Source organism: Otolemur garnettii, unplaced genomic scaffold (genome assembly GCF_000181295.1).
Source record: "Otolemur garnettii isolate 467f Iridium unplaced genomic scaffold, OtoGar3 scaffold00002, whole genome shotgun sequence".
NCBI classification, from domain to species: Eukaryota; Metazoa; Chordata; class Mammalia; order Primates; family Galagidae; genus Otolemur; species Otolemur garnettii.
Window position 1 is genome coordinate 31,244,983 of NW_003852397.1, and position 19,077 is coordinate 31,264,059.

Consider the following 19,077-nt stretch of genomic DNA (forward strand, 5'->3'; position numbering starts at 1 on the left):
CTCCCATTCCACAGGTTGCCATTTTATTGTTTACTATTTCCTTTACTGTGCAGAGGCTTTTTAGTTTGATGTCATCCTACCTATCCATTTTTGCTTTTATTTCCTAAGCTTTTGGCATCATATCCAAGAAATCATTGCCAAGACCAATATTAAGAAGCTTTTTCCTATGTCTTAGTTTATAGTTTTAGGTTTTATGTTTAAGTCTTTAATCCATTTTGAGTTGAATTTTGTGTATGGTGTGAGGTAGGGGTCCAGTTTCAATTTTTGGCATATAGACGTCCAGTTCTTTGACACAATTTGTTGAAGAGCTAATCCATTTCCCCATTGTCTATTCATAATACCCTTTACATATCAGTTGAGTATATATGCTTGGATTTATTTGGGGGGCCTCTCTTCTCTTGGTCTGTCTATCTTTATGTCAATACCATATTGTTTTAAATTATTGTAGCTTTGTAATGTATTTTAGAAACAGGAAATATAATGCCACCATCTTTGTCTGCCACAAGCTTCTTTCTTCTTTCTCAACATCCTCTTGGCTATTCTGGGTTAACAAAATTAAAACCCTTTCATGATAAAAATCACTTAGCAAACTAAGTATAGAAAGAATGTACCTCAACATAATAAAGACAATATATGACAAGGCCACAGCTAACATCATACTCAATGGTGAAAATCTGAAAGCTTTTCCTCAAAGATCAGGAGCAAGACAAGGATACCCCCTCTTACCACCTCCATTCAACATAGTACTAAAAGTCCCAGCCAGAGAAAGTAGGCAAGAAAAAGAAATAAAAGGCATCCAAATCAGAAAGGAAGAAGTAAAATTATCTCTGTCTGTAGGTGACATAATCCTATATGTATAAAGCCATAAAGATTCCACAAAAATAAATAAGCTGTTAGATCCAATAAATGAATCCAACAAAGTTGCAGGATACAAAACTAAATATACAAAATCAGTAATGTTCTATGTAATTAAAAATGAACCACCCAAAAAGAAAATTAAGAAAATAATCCTGGGTGGCTCCTGTGGCTCAGTGAGTAGGGTGCTGGCCCCATATACTGAGGGTGGCAAGTTTGAACCTGGCCCCGGCCAAAACTGCAACAACAACAAAAAATAGCCAGGCATTGTGGGAGGTGCCTGTGGTCCCAGCTACTCGGGGGGCTGAGGCAAGAGAATCACCTAAGCCCAAGAGCTAGAGGTTGCTGTGAGCTGTGATGTCATAGCACTCTACCAAGGGTGATAGAATGAGACTCTGTCTCCCCCCCCCCAAAAGAAAGAAAATAATCCTATTTATTGTAAATAGCATAAAAATACTTAGAAATAAACTTAACAATGGTGAAAGACTTATACACTGACAACTACAAAACACTGATGAAAAAAATTAAAGAAGACACAAATAAATCAAAAGATATCTTGTGTTCATGGCTTGGAAGACAGTATTAAAATGTCCCTACTACCTGTCCTGACAATATTAAAATATCCCTACTAAATGTCCCTGTAGACTGAAGCAGTCTACAGATTGAATGCTATCTCCATTAAAATCTCAATAGCATTTTTTACAGAAATAGAAAAAACATCCTAAAATTCATGTGGAACCACAAAATCTCCTTTGAAGACAACTGATTATGAACTGTTTAATCACATCTACAAAATGGATTAGTGTTTGATGGAATAGCTGGGGACTGTAGCCATTTAGCCTAGTTGACATGTGAAACTGACCATCACAAAAAGCTAGTGTACAGTAAGTAGGCATATCACATTTCTTTTAATGGGTTCAAGGCAAATGTAAAATAAAAGCAGGAGGAAGTAGCCCGACACCATCCATCCACACCATCCATCCATTCCACAGAGCTGAGGACCCCAGGGACAGGGCACAGGCTACTTGCCTTTCTATCCTTTTGCAGAGAAACAATGAGCAGGTTCTTTCTCTGGGTTGCTTTGTGTGTTCACTAAATCTCACGGGGTGTTAGTGGTTTACATCTTCAATCACAGAACAGGAATTTTACACACAGTGGACTTAGGAGACTTTGATTCTCAATTCCAGCTTCCACTAAGAATCAGTATGGCATAACAAAAAATGTATCAGCTGTGATATCAGACACCTGGGTTCAAGGCCATCTTTGTCATTTACTAGATGTCTAGCCTAGTCATATACCTTCTCTAAGCCTGTAAATGGCACCTGTGAATGGCAATCACCTGTAAATGGTAACAATATCATCATTTTAGGGTTATTATAAGGAATTAAAGACCATAAACATAAATGGCCAGGGTTCTATGCTCAGGTCAGACAATAGTTCAATGATTACCTAGTGTTAGCTGTGTTGTTTTGGAGAAGTTACCTCACTTTTCTGTGCCTCAGTTTCCTTGTCTGTAAAATAAGCCTAATACTGTTTTTCTGTGGTTTGAGTTGATGTGTATGAAGTACTCAGAACAACATCTGCGTTGTAGTAAGCACAATGTAGTTTTTAACTATTATATTCTCTGTTGTGTGTTAGTAGTGAAATCAGGGAGGCAGGAAACCTGGGGTACTGTCCCCCTATGTCGAGTGAACTTGTGGAAGTTATTTCTCTGCCATCAAATTTCTTTCTGTAAAATGAGGGAGTTTACTAGATCGTGTCTGCTGAGCTTACACATTTGAAGACTCTAAACCTAAACTGCTCCATCAGTTGTACCCTGACACTCACACATTTCTCACCAGGAGCCAGAAACAGAAGTGAGTTGCTGGGCCTGGACATAGAAAGAGAAAGAAGGTGGCCACTTCTTAAGAAGGCCACCTGAAGTACAGATAGTTTTGAGATTCTGAGTTCTCACAGATACGGCAAGGCTTCCTTATTAATTCATACCAAGAATTGTGCCTGTCTCAGTTATACTGCAGAGTGACTGATCTGTTTACTTCTCACCAAGATGTACTCCTCTGTCAGCTGCATCACAGTTGTCATGAACCAGCTTCATGGCAGGGAGAGAAGGAAAGACGGTGTTTTTATTTGTCTGCTTTGCCATGACTTACTTCCTTTGGGATCCCATCTCAGAAAGGTCAAAACAAAATCCTGCAACTGCCAGGATGAAGTATGCCAGCAGATTGTGGGGAAGGGCTTTTGTAAACAGTGCTACCTGCTGCCAGGAGGCCCTGACTGGAGTCTGTCGGTCAGACTCGTGGATGGTGGTCATACCCTTTCTGCCCCAGCCAGAGAGCACTTTACAAACACCAAGTTGAAGGCCATGGCAGGTTCGGGAGGGACAGTGATTAACCAAAGCATGATAGGAGATCCAAGAGGGCAAAGAAAGAGTGACGAATGTCTGGTTTATAGGAGTTCTTCAGGGGACTCCTATTCTCTTCCACAAAGGAAGAGAAGATTAAAAAGGCTGCTTCCAGTTCTTCCTTTTCTCTCATTTGTTTCTGCCCCTTTTCCTTTTTATTTGCTTCTCTCAAACAGGGAAGAGTGTCAGAGTGTCAGACTCAGGTGTTCAGTGGGCTGTATTTACCACCAGGCAGAGTGCCAAGTCTCAAAGACAGAGTCCCAAAAGCCACCCTTCTTTCTCTTTCTATGCCCAGCAAACTCACTTCTGTTTCTGGCTCCTGGTAAGAAATGTGTGAGCGTCAAGGTCAATGAGGAGGGGCTGGCAAACAGAGAGAAAAACACCTGGTTTGAACAGCAGCTCAGTCCTCTGTGTTCCGTGACACGGTGATCGCAATGTACATCCTGAACAGTTTTTCCAAATGACTGAATCATTGACTTGTTCTCCTGCCCATTGGAGAGAGTGAGGCAGAACTTCATCCTACCTTGAATTTAAAAGGGGTTTTTATCACTCCTACAGAAGCTATCTTGCCCTGCAGAGCATTCCTACCAGAGCAAGCTAAGCCTTTCATTGACTTTATTTTACACCCCGCAACTAGAACTAATCGTAGCATCTCCAAGTTAGAAGACAGTTTTAAAACTGCCTACCAAATTCTTTATACCTTTCACCACTTGACTTTCTCTACTACATTTTTTGCATGTGGTCCTGTAGTTTCCTCCTGAACATTTCCAGCAGTAGAAACATTCTTTTACAAACCGATTATTCTATTTTTGAACAGGTTTGTTGGAAAATGCTTTCTTTGTTACTTCTTTGTAATCTCCTCTTGAAATTCTGTTTGTCACACTTTTGGAGACAGACCAAGTAAGTTGTGATGCCTTTTCCTATGACAGTGTTTTAAGTACTTAAAATAGCTCTCAGATTGGGTTATGCTGTAGTGATCTCAGTAGCTGAAAACAATACCTTTCTTTCTTGTATACACAGATGACCATCGTGGGTCATCTGGAGCTCTACATTATCCTCACTTAAGGACTCAGGTGGGCAGAACAGCTACCAATTAGGAATACTGGTGATCACCAAAATAGTGGAAGTGATAAAACATGCAAATCAAGCTCCAGCTCTTCAAGTTTCCACCTGAAAGTGACTCAGCTCGTTCTTACTTGTATTTCATTAGCCAATACAAGTCACATGGCCACAGCCAAACCTATAGGGACAAAGAAATATAATCCTACTAGACGATTAGAAGGAAAACTAGAAATATTTAGTCCCAGCACTAAATGTAGACTTTACAAGCTCAAGGGTCATTTTTTTTTTTAATTAAAAGAATTTTCTGACCTCTGTGTGCCTTTTAGCAGCTCCCAATTGAGTGACTGCATAATCCCCAAAAAGTGAGTGTAAATTGAGTAGTGGTTATAAATAAATTTTATTTGTAATTCTTTGAGTTTTTAGGATCAATTTTTTTAAAGTTTTAAATAAAATAACTCCAATTCTAATATTATGTAACCGTGGGAACTGACAGCCCTTTATAGTATTTCTCCTGGGATTCGTCTGTCACTCTGTCCCTTCACAGTCCTGCTCCCCACTCGCTTCTCAGTCACTGATGGGGACCACTCTCTGGTCTGCTAGTCCCCTCAACATGGACACAGTCCCTCCCTTATTCCCCCACAGGACAGTGGCTCTCAACTTTCCTAATACATTTCCTGTGGGTCACGACCCACAGGTTGAGAACCACTCCCACAGGACACAATCATCAGTATAATGCTGTTGTAGGTGGCAGATTTATAGGCAGCTCACCAGGTTAATAGGAGAGGGGCAGGTTAGGGAGGAATGGAGGAGAGAGATGTATAAATAACCTGACCTTAAAAATTAGACATCATAGATTCCAGAATTCTTTTCCTGTCTGCCCCTCCTCCCACCCCAAATCTAGGTCTCTCTTCATTCTTTTGATGAAACTTGCCCGAATTTCTTCTCAACCCTCCCTTATCTCTGTGTCTCTAGTTACCAAAGAGAAAATTCAACTTGACCATTACTGTTTTTCAGCAGCGCAATTTAGCTCTTTTCTCTTCATCTATTCCATTCTGGCTTATTCTAATGCATGCTTTTTCCTACTCAAAGGGCTTCTTAATGTTTTCTAACATTAATTACCTAACAAAATCCTCCACATTGAAAGAGAGAGCAGAAGCTGAGAAATTAGTTTCTCTTAACAATGCATCAGAAAAAGTCTCAGCAAATGCTTGTCATTCCTACCAACTCCATATTAGATAAACTTTAAAATATTGTAAACATGGATGATAAAGTGTGAATTTGGGAATATTGAGGGAGTCAGGTTGTAAAAGATCTTGGAAGACCTCTTAGCCACTATACAGTTTGACTTTAAGCGGGGAGTAACCATAACTAGTGGGTTAAGGCAGACAGAGGAGTACAAGAAAGGCAAGGAGACAAGCTGGGAGACCGCTCCAGGAACGCAGGTGGGGAGGAGCAGGAAGAGTGGAGAGAAGTGCTGCACTCCAGCAACATCTAGGAGACAGAGTGGAGAGGGCCCAGTGGGGGAGGGGGAGGGAAGAGAGGAACAGTGGGAAAGATGCCCAGTTTTCTGTTTGTAGCAACTGCATACATGTTGATGCAATTCACAGTGACAAAAACTAAACGAGTAGGAATAAATTTTGGGGGAAATCTATGCTTCATTTTGGACACATTTTACTGTAGATCTCCGGGGCATCCCATAGGATCTGAGAACAGATTTACAAGTCAGATTTTTCAAGGCAGGGCTGGATATTGGGATCTGTAACCTGAAAATGGACCAGGCTGCCTCTTAGAATCCCAATATTGAAACTCTGAGTAAAAGGCCCCCTTTTCTGCCTTTGTCTTTCTTGAGGTCTGGAATTTCTTTGCTGCAAATCATTGGCTTAGGATGTAAAAGTGATATGTAGAGTGCTTCAAACCCTACTCCTGCCTCTACCCTCCTCTTCACCAAGACATGTGACCAAGCAGAGAGATTGCTCCCGATTTAATCAGGTCACTCTACAAAATGTCACTTGGGAGCCCAGAATTTAGCCTTCACATTGTTAAAAGGAGTCCTCCTTTCAGAAGTGACTGGTGGCACCTTGTGTGTGATGAGTGCATGATATTTACCAGTGCAACCTCTGTGTCACCATCTTCCATCCATCTTCTGTGTGAATACATTTAAGAATTGCACTTTTTTGCCTTCTTACTTTCTTTTGGGGGGTATTGTTCTTTTGCTTTTGGAAAAAAGTAGAAAGAGGAAAATGTGATTAATATGACCCCATCCAAATCATTAAACAGACGCTGCTACTGCGGGAGCTATAGCTCCGGACTCAGGCATCTGATTCCGGTTGTAAACAGGAGGCTATTTGCTACGGGAGGAGAGACCTGGACTTGGGGGCAGGACGCTGCCTTCACGTCCCAGGTTTGCATTCACTAGGTTTTCACTGCAGCAAGTCACTTATCTTCTTTGGGTCTTACTGGCCTTATCTGAAAAATGGGCAAATGATAAGAGTCACTGCTATATCATAGGACTGTTTCGAGGTCATTGCCAAAGGGCCAGTCCATCCCACATGTGGCAATCCCAGACTCCTGGTCTTTTGTTGCAGACCAAATACCCATCGTCCCCTCTTCCTCACAGAGTTCACACCACTGTCAGCTGCTATGGCTGCATTCTTAATTTTTAAAAAGTAATAATACTTCTTTTCTCTTGCAGTGCATAGTGTGGGACTGGGACTCCAATGGCAAGCATGACTTCATTGGGGAATTCACCTCGACATTCAAGGAGATGAGAGGAGCAATGGAAGGGAAACAGGTACATAGGCAACCACTTGTGGTTTTGCCCCAGATACTCTGCATCATGCTACAAATGAAACAGAGGCAAAACATTAATGATTAAATGCGATAAGAGGGGAACATGGTGGCATTTGAGTACCTAGATTCTACAAGTAGGTCTTAGATTCTAGAACTAGCCCAACCTAAAGCATTATGTGACCTTAGACAAGACACTGCCTCCAAAGGCTATAGTTCCTTCATCAGTAAAAAAGCCTAGATGAAAACATTTCTAATTTTTTAAAGTTGTGTATGGTTGGGAAAGTACTTAATCTCTCTTTGTATAATTTTTCTAAAACCTAAAATATGAGGGTGATAATTGTACCTATATCATAGAATTCTGTGACTATTAAATTAGACAATCCATGACATACACTAGCGGAGCCACTACCATATAGCCAGCCTTCCAAAATAATTGCCATTGATAGAAGTATTCCTGCCAGCTCTACATTGCCATGACTTGATGGTGTTCAGAACACACTTAGGCCTTGGAGAAATCTCTCCAATCCTCCCAATTTTTATTATGGGCACCAAGTTTTCATCTATTTCTACCATTTTACTCTTACATAATTTATACCAAGGCTTGTGCCCAAACAGTACCACATACCACAAAGAATATTGCATTACAAACCCCTTCCACGTTTTCCACAGACACCCACACTTTCAAATACCAATATATCAGTAAGTTACTGTCACCCGGTCCTAATCATGCTACTTCTCCTCTTACCTGTTCAGTGTTCAGCTGCCCAATTTCCAGCTGCAGAACCTCAATGTCTTTGCAGATTGAGGCTGAGGGCTTTCTCTGGCTGCTGGAGCCTGCTTTGCCCATGCCCAAAGCAGGCTAGAAGTGTGGGGGAGATGGGTCACCTCTAGGAAGCAGCCCTCCACAAATGACTAATGGGAGCTGGAGTACAGGCGCCCCAGCTCCCTTGCCTTTCAGGTGGCAAAACTCAGAGATGTCTGCTCTCGGTGACTTTGTGGACTTCCCCAGCAGGTCTAAGCCCTGGTTGTCCACAGTGGTAACCCTCTTGCTAACAGACCCTTTCTACATGAACTACACACATGCATGGACACTGAGAAGAAGGAATTACTCTCGGGCTGCTACTGTAGAGACTATCCCATCTGCAACTGCTTCATTTTCACGTATTGCTAACAGGAGTGAAATTTGTCTCTTGAATAGAAATCTAAAGATCCAGCTCCCAAAAGATGGCACAACAGTCAATGACTCTTGGATATTTGACTCTCATTGATTTTGTCCATGAAATCCTCTGTATGCTGCAAAGGTTGAGACCTGTTCTCCTAATTAGTCCCTTAGGTCACAGCTGCCTTTCCAATTCTTGGTCAGTCTAGCTCTGATCCTATCCCTCAAAGAGGCTCCCTTGGAGCGCTGCTATAGCACACTGTGACATATATCAATCCATTATTTTAGTTCTCAGTGAAGTTCTCTGTAAACTCATCATTTTCCCCATTATATTTCTGTAGCCAGCGTTCCATGTTTCATGATTTTCCTACCTTTTTAGTCAGTTCCCAGGTACAATAGTAAGACTTGGTGCTTGGGCATCACTCAGCTGTATTTCTGCAGATTTCTTCTTCCCTCTGCTGATTGATTTGACCCTATTAATAATAGATATTTATATACACCAGGAAATATTCTCAATTCATTTACATGGATTAACCACTTAATCTTCACAATAATCCTGTGAGGTAGATATAACTATAAACTCCACTTTGCAGAAGAAATAGTCAAAGCACAGAGGACTCAAGCAATTTGCCAAAACTTACACTACAGGGGAATGAAGGAGCTGGGATTCACACCATGAAGTCCGATACCAGTGTCACACTCTCAAACCACTCCCCGTTGTTGCTCCTCTAAATGTGAGGGTCACCACCGAGAGACCATTTGTCAGTCCTCCAGTTCAGTTTGTCCCCAGGAGCCTGGCCTCATTGAATGACTTGCTGTCTTCCTGATTAGATTCTCATTCTAAGAACTTTCTTGTTGCAGGTGCAATGGGAGTGCATCAATCCCAAGTACAAAGCCAAGAAGAAGAATTATAAGAACTCAGGCCTTGTGATTCTGAATCAGTGCAAGGTATGTACATAGCCTTCTCTTCCTGGAGTATGAAACTAGGGCTGACTGGGAGGAAGTATTTGGGCAGTGTTTTTCAACCTTTTTATCTCATGGTCCACTTGAACCTATAGTTAAACTTCCATAACACACTTAAATTATGATGCTCAAAGAAAAGAGTTAACAAAGAGAGAATATACTAATTTTTTGAACTTCTCTTGAAAATAATTTAATTAATGATCTTTAAAAATTTTCATGGTACACCTAAAATCCTTTCCTGGCACATCACTGTTCCATGGCATTCAGTTGGAAATCACTGAATTTGGGTGATGGAATCGAAGGAAAAGAGTATCAAATAGATGTTATCTTTTTAAAATAAAAAGAAAATATTCACTGTATTAATGGACATAAAATAAGAAATGTAAGAATGGGTGGTTTGGGAGCTGTGGCAGCCTCATGTCACCATCCTCTGCTCAGGGACAGTCCTGCCCCACAAAGAGTGTTCTGGTCACAGATCAGGATCTTTCCTTCTCAGGGCAGCTCCAGAGGGAGAACACCTACTATGTGCCTTTCTTAATATGTGGTACCTTAGGCCTGCTCAAAGGTTTCCATAAAAACAAGACTGCAGGGGAAGATTTAAAAGGGCCTAGAATTTCCTCCCAAAGGAGCTTCATCTTTGCAGAGAAAGAATCATGTGATAATAATTCAAAATCTTAAATCACATCTGAGAGTAATTCTGCCAATAGTTGAATGCTTACTATGTGAGAGTGACTGCAAGAAACTCTATTTAACTCATCATAAACCTGAGATTTCTACATTCAGATGAGGTAATATAACTAACTCAGAGTCACACAAATAGTAAATTTAAGAGCAAATATTTTAACCCATGTCATTCTGACTCCACTATCTAGGACTTAAATGTCATTTATATATATGTATATATATATTAAATATATTTCATATGTATGCCTATTTATATAGACATACTTCAGAGAGATTTGGGGTTCTGTTCCACCATGGTAAAGTGAGTCACACAAACATTTTGGTTTTCCAATGCATATAAAAGTTACATTTACACTTCACTGTAGTCTATTAAGTGTGCTATAGTATTATGTCTAAAAAAAGTATATACCTAAATTAAAAAATACTTTATTGCTTAAAAATGCTAGCAATCACTTGAGAGCTTTCAGCAAGTTGTAATGCTTTTTGCTGATAGTCTTTCCTTGATGTTAATGGCTGCTGGAGGTGGTTGCTGAAGGTTGGATGGCTAGAGCAATTTTTTTTTTTTTTTGAGACAGAGTCTCACTATGTTGCCCTCACAGTAGAGTGCTGTGGCGTCACAGCTCACAGCAACCTCCAGCTCTTGGGCTTAAGCGATTATCTTACCTCAGCCTCCAAAGTAGCTAGGACTACAGGCGCCCACCACAACACCCGGCTATTTTTTGTTGCAGTTGTCATTGTTGCTTTTTTAGCAGGCCTGGCCTGGGTTCAAACCTGCCAGTCTTAGTGTATGTGGCTGGCGCCATAACCACTGTGCTACAGGCACTAAGCCAAGCTAGAGCAATTTGAGACAACAGTGAAGTTTGCTGCATTGATTGACTTCTCCTTTCAGGAAAGATTTCTCTGTAGTATAAAATGCTGTTTTACCCACAGTAGAACTTCTTTCAAAATTGAGTCAACCCTGTCAAACTTCCCCCCTGCTTTGTCAACTAAGTTCGTGAAATATTCTAAATTCTTTGTTGTCATTTCAACAATGTTTACAGCATCTTCACCAGGAGTAGATTCTGTCTTGGGAAACCACTTTCTTTGCTCATTCATGAGAACCAACTTCTCATCCATTCGAGTTTTCTCAAGAGATTATAACAATTCAGTCACATCAGGCTCCACTTTCAATTCTAGTTCTCTCATTATTTCCACTACATTTGCATTTTCTGTCTCCACTAAAGTCTCGAACAGCTCAAAGTCATTCATAAGGGTTGAAATTGACTTCTTCCAAACTCCTGTCAATGTTGACATTTTGACCTCCTCCCTGGATCGTGAATGTTCCTAACGACATCTAGAATCATGAATTCTTTCCAAAAGGTTCTCAATTTACTTGCCCACACCTATCAGAGGAATTATTATCAATGGCAGCTATAACCTCACAAAATGTATTTCTTAAATGAGAAGACTTGAAAACTGAGCTTTTTTCTTGGGCTGCAGAATAGATGTTATGGTATAGGCATGAAAACAGCATCAATCTCCTTATACATCTCCATCAGAGCTCATTATCAATGAGCAGGCATATTTTGAAAGGGAACTTTTTTTCTGAGCAATAGGTCTCAAAAATGAACTTAAAATGTTTAGTAAACCATGCTGTAAACCAGCGCTCCCAGTGGGTAGTGACCCCTTTGTAACAGTGACATATCAGATATTTACAATACATCTTGCATATCAGATATTTACATCACGATTCATAACAGTAGCAAAATTGCAGTTATGAAGTAACAATGAAAATAATTTTGTGGTTGAGGTTACCACAACACGAGACTGTATTAAAGGGTCACGGCATTAGGAAGGTTGAGAACCGCTGCTGTAAACAGATGTCCTGCAATCTGTGTTTTGTTTCTCTTATAAAGCACAGGCAGAGTAGATTTAGCACAATGCTTAAGGGCCCAACAATCTCTGTAATGGTAGATCGTTGACTTCAACTTAGGGTTAGCAGCTGCATTAACCTCTAACAAAAGAGTCAAGGTGTCTTTTGATGTTCTAAGGCCAGACATTGGCTTCTCCTCTCTATTTGTGAAATTCCTAGGTGGCATCTACTTCCAGTAGAAGGCTTTTTTGCCTACCTTGAAAACTGCTGTTTAGCACAGCCACCTTCACCATAGCCAGACCTTCCGGGTATATTGTTGCAGCTTCTCCATCATCACTTGCTGCTCACTTTGCACTTTTATGTTTTAGAAATGACTTCTTTCCTTAAACCACCTGAACTACTCTCACATATTCCAACTTTTCTTCTGTAGCTTCCTCACCTCTCTCAGCCTTCATAGCATTGAAGAGAGTTAAGGTCTTGCTATCCAGGGGGTCCTCAAACTCTTTAAACAGAGGGCCAGTTCACTGTCCCTCAGACTATTGGAGGGCCAGACTGAGGGCCCCGGGACAAGTCGGCTGCTACCAGGACAGGCAGCGGTGGCAAAAACACCTGGTGGGCCCAATAAATGTCCTTGGCAGGCCACATATGGCCTGTGGGCCGTAGTTGAGGACCCCTGGTTAGGCTTTGGCCAAAAGGAATGTGATAGCTGGTTTAATCTTCAATCCAGACTGCTAAAATTCTTTCCCTATCAGCAAGAAGGTTGTTGTGCTTTTTTATCATTCCTGTGTACACTGTTTTAATTTCTTCTAAGAACTTTTACTTTGCATTCATTACTTGGCTAGTTCTTTGGCATAAGAGGCCCAGCTAGATTTTTGACTATTTTGGTTTTTGACATGCCTTTCTCCCTAAGCATAAACATTTCTGGCTTTTAGTTTAAAGTGAACACTTATAGCCTATTATAGAGTTATTAAGTGGCCTAATTTTAATATTATTATGTCTCAGAGAATACAGAGGACTAAGAAAGAGAGAGAGATGAGGGCATACCTTATCAGGACATAACCTCATTATAAGTCCAGGAGCATCTGTACATACCTTTATATATGTACATATACAGAAATGCTTGGATAATATTATGGTCAACAACGGACCACATATATGATGGTAGTCCCATAAGATTATAATGGAGCTGAAAATTCCTATTGCCTAGTGACAGTGTAGCTGTTGTAACATCATAATGTAATTACTTTAAGTAAATTTAGTATATCCTAAGTGTAGTGTTCATAAAGTCTATAGTAGTGTACAGTAATGTCCTAGGCCTTCACATTCACTTGGTACTCAACTCACCCACAGCAGCTTCCACTCTTGCAGGCTCTATTCATTGTAAGCACGCTATACAGGCGTAGTTATTTTTTATCCTTTATATTATACTTTTACTGTACCTTTTTCTTATTTAGATATGTTTAGGTATACAAATACTTGCCATTGTTTCAAAGTTGTCTACAGTATTCATTCAGTACAATAACATGCTGTACTATTAACCATATAGTCTATCTGTAAGGTTACACCATCTAGGGTTGTGTAAGTATACTCCATGATGTTTGCATAATGATGGAAATACCTAACAATACATTTCTCAAAATATGTCTTCATCATTAAGCAACTATATACATATGTAGAGCGTATATGTATAGATTTTATGTGTATGTGTGTTTGTAGTAGAACCTTTGTAAGTTGACCACCCAGGGGATTGTAACAAACCAGTCAACATAGGAACTAGGCCTACCATACTGATATGTACATGTGGTGCATATCTGGTCTATGAAAATTAGGTCAACTTAAGGTGGTCATTGTAAGGAGGATGTCAGCTATGGAGATTCTACTGTATATGGTTCCTTCTCCTAGAATGGCTTCTCACTATCTGCCAAAAGCTACAGGATCACATCATTACTTAACAAGATAGTAAAGGAAAGGTCTGATTAATATAGCTTGGGTTATATGCACACTCCTTGAACCAATCACTGAGACTTGGGAATGGTGTATTATGACTGGCCATCTGGGGTCATTTTGTTAATTATATTTTTAATTTTTTATTTTTTGTGATTCATTGATAATCTTGGGCCTTGTAGATCTGGGAAGGGATTGCCCTCCCAGAGTTAGCTAATTCTGGGAGCTAGTAAACACCTTGCCCTCTAGTGTGCCTTTGATATGCAAACCAACCAATCTGGAGTCTATATCCCCAACCATCTCCCTTATTAAACTCTCTCATACCTAGTCAATATTTCTCCTGATATAGCACCCCAGGGCCAGGTTTCTGATAACTAGAAACCACACCTGTGGTTTAAACAGGTCTCAAAGCCTACCAAAATTATACATACTATCCAATCCTAGGCCTGCTTAGCTGATTACCCTATCTTATCCATTCCTTCCTGTGAAAACCACAATAAATGTCTTTTCCTTTCTTCCCCCAATTCATTCTGCTTCCTGACTGACCCTCAGGCTTCCCCATGTGCTCCACCACACCTCTGTGTGGCACAACATGCCTCTTATTCATTGGGGACTGTGAGTAATAAACTCTTCTTACCAAGACAGTTGTCTCCATGTCAGGCACCTATCATATCTGTACAAACCAAATCCTGGGTACATTCCAGATAGTCATGTGACTATCCCTGTCTCCCTTTCCCACCAAAAAAGTCAGGAGAAAAGATTTATATTAACCAATCCAATGGTTATCTGTCTTCTAAAGGTGTTTAGGCATATATCTGTTCTGATCTTCTGAGTTGATCTTACAATTCAGTGCTCAGAGCCTACTGTTCTGTCACTCAGCTCCAAATTCTTATTTCCTTGATATCCAGACCCAGAGTAGGGAGTCTCAACTATCAAGCAAAGCATTGCCATAAGAAAGCCAGGAGTAGGCACTAAGAGAGGGCCAAGTGAACATCAACCCTGAGAGAAGTCTTCCAGTAGCTCTCTGCCACCTGGAGGTGATAGCTAGAGAGACAAACACAATATTTGGGGGGATCAGTCTCTGAGAAGCTTCCCTGAGGATTAAATGGAATCTGAGGAGTGAATCTTATAATTATTAACTATCTAAGTAGAAGGATCCTGACTATAAGTTCCAGGACTGTATGTGCCTCCTTGTCTGTTTCTTTAATCACCATATTCCTAGGATCTAGAGCATAGTGTTCAATAAATACTTATGGAATGAATGACTATTGCCAAGAGCCAAACAGCAAAATCACAAAGAAGCAGAAATAAAGGCAAGAAATTAGTAAAGAGCATGAGAATACAGATGGTAGCAGTTGGCAGAAAGCAGTGACTACTGACTTCCAGCATAGAAGTCCTTGCATCATTTGAGTCTCCGTTCTACCATTAGTGAGGGTTGTTATCATATCCTCGGTTTACTACATGGGTATAATAATAATAGTTGTACCACTTTCTCAGGCTCGTTCCAAGAACTAAATGATTTGAAAGATGTTAAGTACTTGTATACAATAAGTGCTCAACAAATGCTAGTCACAGAGTAGGGGTCTAACTAACTAGAAATTGTCAGTAAATTCCCATCTCAGGCAATTGTAATCTTGAAGCAGCCAATCAGATTACTTGTGTATTAAGAATGTTACCAAGACTGAGACTGAGACACAGGGAAGCAAGACCAAATTCAAATGTAAGACAATATTGATTTCAAAACAGCAGTGACCTTTGAAAATATAGCTTCAGTCTCACCCCAAAGGCAGAAGCTAATTAAAATCATGCATAAACGAAAAGAGAGGGGAGCAAGGAATGGATATTGGCAGCCCATACAGGCCCATTTGTATTGACATTATTTTCTTACTCTCCTTTATCAGAACAAAATCAATTGACCCATCTTTTTTCCACAGATGTCCTCCTGCTCTTTCCTCTGGTTTAGCAGCCAATTCCCGAAGTTTAGCCCTCCATTATACCAGGAAGCAGACCATGCTGTTATTAACCAGGTTTCTTCTCCTCCTCCTATGCAGATCCACAAGATGCACTCTTTCTTGGACTACATCATGGGTGGCTGCCAAATCCAGTTTACAGTAAGTCGTCTTCATGTTTGCTTTTATTCAGGGAGCAAGGCATAGGGCATGGTGCTGGGTTTCGTGCATGAGAAGACAAAAATTTATTAAAATTTTGGATCAGCTTTGCTCAAGTCCTACTCCTGAAATATTATATGGTATCATGTTTTTAAAATGAGTTTATATTCCTGTTTTCTCCAGTGAGTATGGTTTTTAGCATCATATCAGGAAATTTATGCCACTCAACCTCAGGTGGTTTGGGAAACCCTCTTAATGGTTCCCATTTTTCAGTAACTACATGAGGCATGAGGCAGTATGGAGACTGCCAGATTCCATCACCTGGTGAGAGAGATGGAATGCCTCAGTTGTGTTCATGGGACCAGTCACACCTAGTGGTCAGTACCAAGGATAAGCCATCCACATAGTTCATTGGGCAATGAAAAGGTGAATTCCGAAAACTAAAGAACTAGCTTGATATCCAGGTTGGGAAGTAGAGTGAGTGTGTAGACTCAGTGATAGATGGAAGATCACCTCCTACATGTAATCTGTATTCTTGTGGGACTTAGATGCTGCTGGTGTGTATTTGAGTAGGTCAGCTGGGTCTTCTGAAAGTGCCCAGGAAGGTCAAGGATGTGAGTCCACCTGACCTGGAACAACTTGCTTTCACTGGCTTAGTATGTGAATTCCTCCTAGGTTAGATGTGTAGGACAGATGTGACCTACAAAAACAAAATGTCCAGATGTCAAAAGATAGATATACTAAAATACATGGGGAAATAGCATAGATATAAACAAGAGAGATACGATTTGTACAGCATTTGTTTCTCATCTTACAGAAAAGTGCTTATGAAGCTTCACTCTGTTTAGTACCCTAGACTGTCTGAACCATGTGAAAAAAGATAGAAAAATGGTTTAAGTTCTTTAGTCCAGCTATGGGCCCAAGAGGAGCTCAAAGGACTCAAAGGGAAATTCCCAGGGTAGTGAGACAAGAAGTCATTTGCTAGACCAGCTTATCTTCTACTCTAATCTCAGAAAGACCTAACTCTGCCCTGCCTAAATTTAGGGCATTATCCATTTACCCCTGAATACGTACAAGGGTAGTTATAGAGTTTAGTCACTTCTTTAAAGCCTAGGATTATCTGGTTGTACCACCACCCAGTCCTCCCTTCTACGAGCACACTGTTGCATACAGAAGGCAGCAAGCAGGTTCACTGTGGGCACGCACACCTAAGTCACTGTTGCTCTGGGTGTACTTGAACAGAAAGAGAAGCAATGTCATAAAGGAGAGCTACTAGAAATAGTTTCCCAAGACCTTAGGTAAAAATATGATTTCAGAAACCTATTTATAGGTTTTCAAGGAAAAGCCCTATTGATTTCAGTCTGTTTTAGATTTTGTAGATCCCGTGCTCTTGTACAACCCTTTATTCAACCTTCAGGGGCTTGCTTTTGCCCTTGATGTTGTGCTGCAAAGAATCACCCCCAGTGAACACAGGTTAAGCCCAAGGGGTTCCCATTACCACATCTGTGACCTGCCTGGCATAGGAAGATCGCCTCCCCACTTTGTTTTCCCCTCCTTTCTCTCCTTTCCCCAACAAGGAGGTGCCACCTCAGTAGTTGGCCACCAGCAATGCCCTTCTCATCCCCTTCAATGATAGACCTCTGGGGGACACGAGTGAGGCAGGCAGTGTGGAACAACGAATGAAGAATGGTACAGAATGCCAAGGAGAAGGGGGCAGGTCATTAATAGCTCCCATCACAGGCTACTCCTCCTACAGGGTTGTAGGCTGGGGACTCAGGAGAATCTCTAGGCATTCTACTCTGAGTACTCTATTAAGGGAAACATACCCATCACTTTGGTGTAATTTTCCTCCCAAATTAAGTCAGTTTTCTCATTATAAATTTTTATTGCTCAAGCAGCATAATCTAAAGTAAATTATAAGCTGTAATACAAACTGTTAATAAAAATTAACATGTCTTATTTACTATCTGCACTGTAATTTTATTGAAACCATCTGGCAGCATGAGAAGGAAGCAGCAGAGAGATGAGAAGTGAGGAGAACAGGGCTTCCTGGCACGGAGACGGGCACAGGAGAGAGGGGAAAGGGTGTGTTGTTACAGAAATTACCTCTGAGCCTTTCGGAAGTAAAAACCCTCACTGGTAAATAATTTGATCCATCGCTCCTGAGCCAGCCCAGGAGCTTTAACCAACACAGACTTTCTCTTTCTGGAGAAATACCTTCAGGTACCAGAAGTGACATAAAGTTCTGGGTGTTCTCCATTTCCTCCTCCAGGTCCACTCCTTATCCTTCTCCACCTGTCCCCTCTGTGTCCCAGGAGGCCAACCTCTTTGGAGGTAGTAGCACTCTGTGCTACCCAGAATCTCTTGTTCTTGGCTTTTGGTTGGGTTTGATCAGTGGAAGGCACCAGTCAGAAATCAAAGAATAGGAGGAGAGAGAACGTGGAGTATTTATTTCTTCAGCATCCTGCCTGGCAGGCAGAGGTTTGGCAGTGACCTTGTTCCTCTACAGAAGGTTGCAGTTCCCATCTGCTGCCCTGCCCTACAGATCCTCCTTACTGAGTTCTAGTAACCTTCCCACTTTTACGATCAGTTTCCCCTTAACCTTTCCCATATGTTTGTGGGAGGTTTTCCTATTACTCTCACCTCAATCGCCTCTTTTGAGTGGACTTCTCAAAAATTTCAGATTAATACATGGGTACAAACAATTAAGTTACATTATTTGTATTTGTTGAGTAAATCCAAGTTGTAGTTGAGTCCTTCACCCAGGGGGTATGGCATATACCCCTAGTTTGAACCCGTTAGGTGAGAGCTCACCAACTCTCACTCGTCTGCCTCTCCCTCACTACTTGAATGGATTTTATGATTCCTGTAGAGAATCTGACTAAGACACATTATAAACAGGGGCAAGGAGAAAGCGTTTGCATCTCCTGTGGATGCTGGTGCTTCTGGTTCAACTTTAACAGCATTAAAGATGGGCCATCTTTCCTTTCGGGTGCCAGGCACCTCAAAATACTATTGTTGAATTGTAATAAAGTAAACCCAAATTCTTCAAAGGGAGGTAAGTTTTAGAAAAAAAAAAAAAAAGAACAAAGTGGTTGAATAAATATGATCCTGGGTTTTTGCTTTAAAAAGCAGTCCTTCTTCATGCATTTAACTATTTATGTATCCATATAGTTTAATGATAAATAACAAAACCTTAGCTGAGTTAATATTAAGAAACAGGATGTATTTAGGGGAGTGTTGCAGAAGCAGTCTAGGG

The 19,077-nt window shown here is 40.7% G+C and overlaps 1 protein-coding gene across 2 annotated transcripts in view; it reads left to right on the forward strand.

Annotated features, from left to right (window-relative positions):
- Positions 1-19,077, forward strand: part of CPNE4 (copine 4) — a 467,500-nt gene that overhangs the window by 415,798 nt on the left and 32,625 nt on the right. For both annotated transcript variants that reach the window (XM_012804939.1, XM_003781701.2), the window contains 3 exons: positions 7,011-7,109; positions 9,129-9,215; positions 15,762-15,821. In XM_012804939.1, coding sequence (XP_012660393.1) covers positions 7,011-7,109; positions 9,129-9,215; positions 15,762-15,821 — 246 coding nt within the window. The remainder of the gene's footprint in view (positions 1-7,010; positions 7,110-9,128; positions 9,216-15,761; positions 15,822-19,077) is intronic.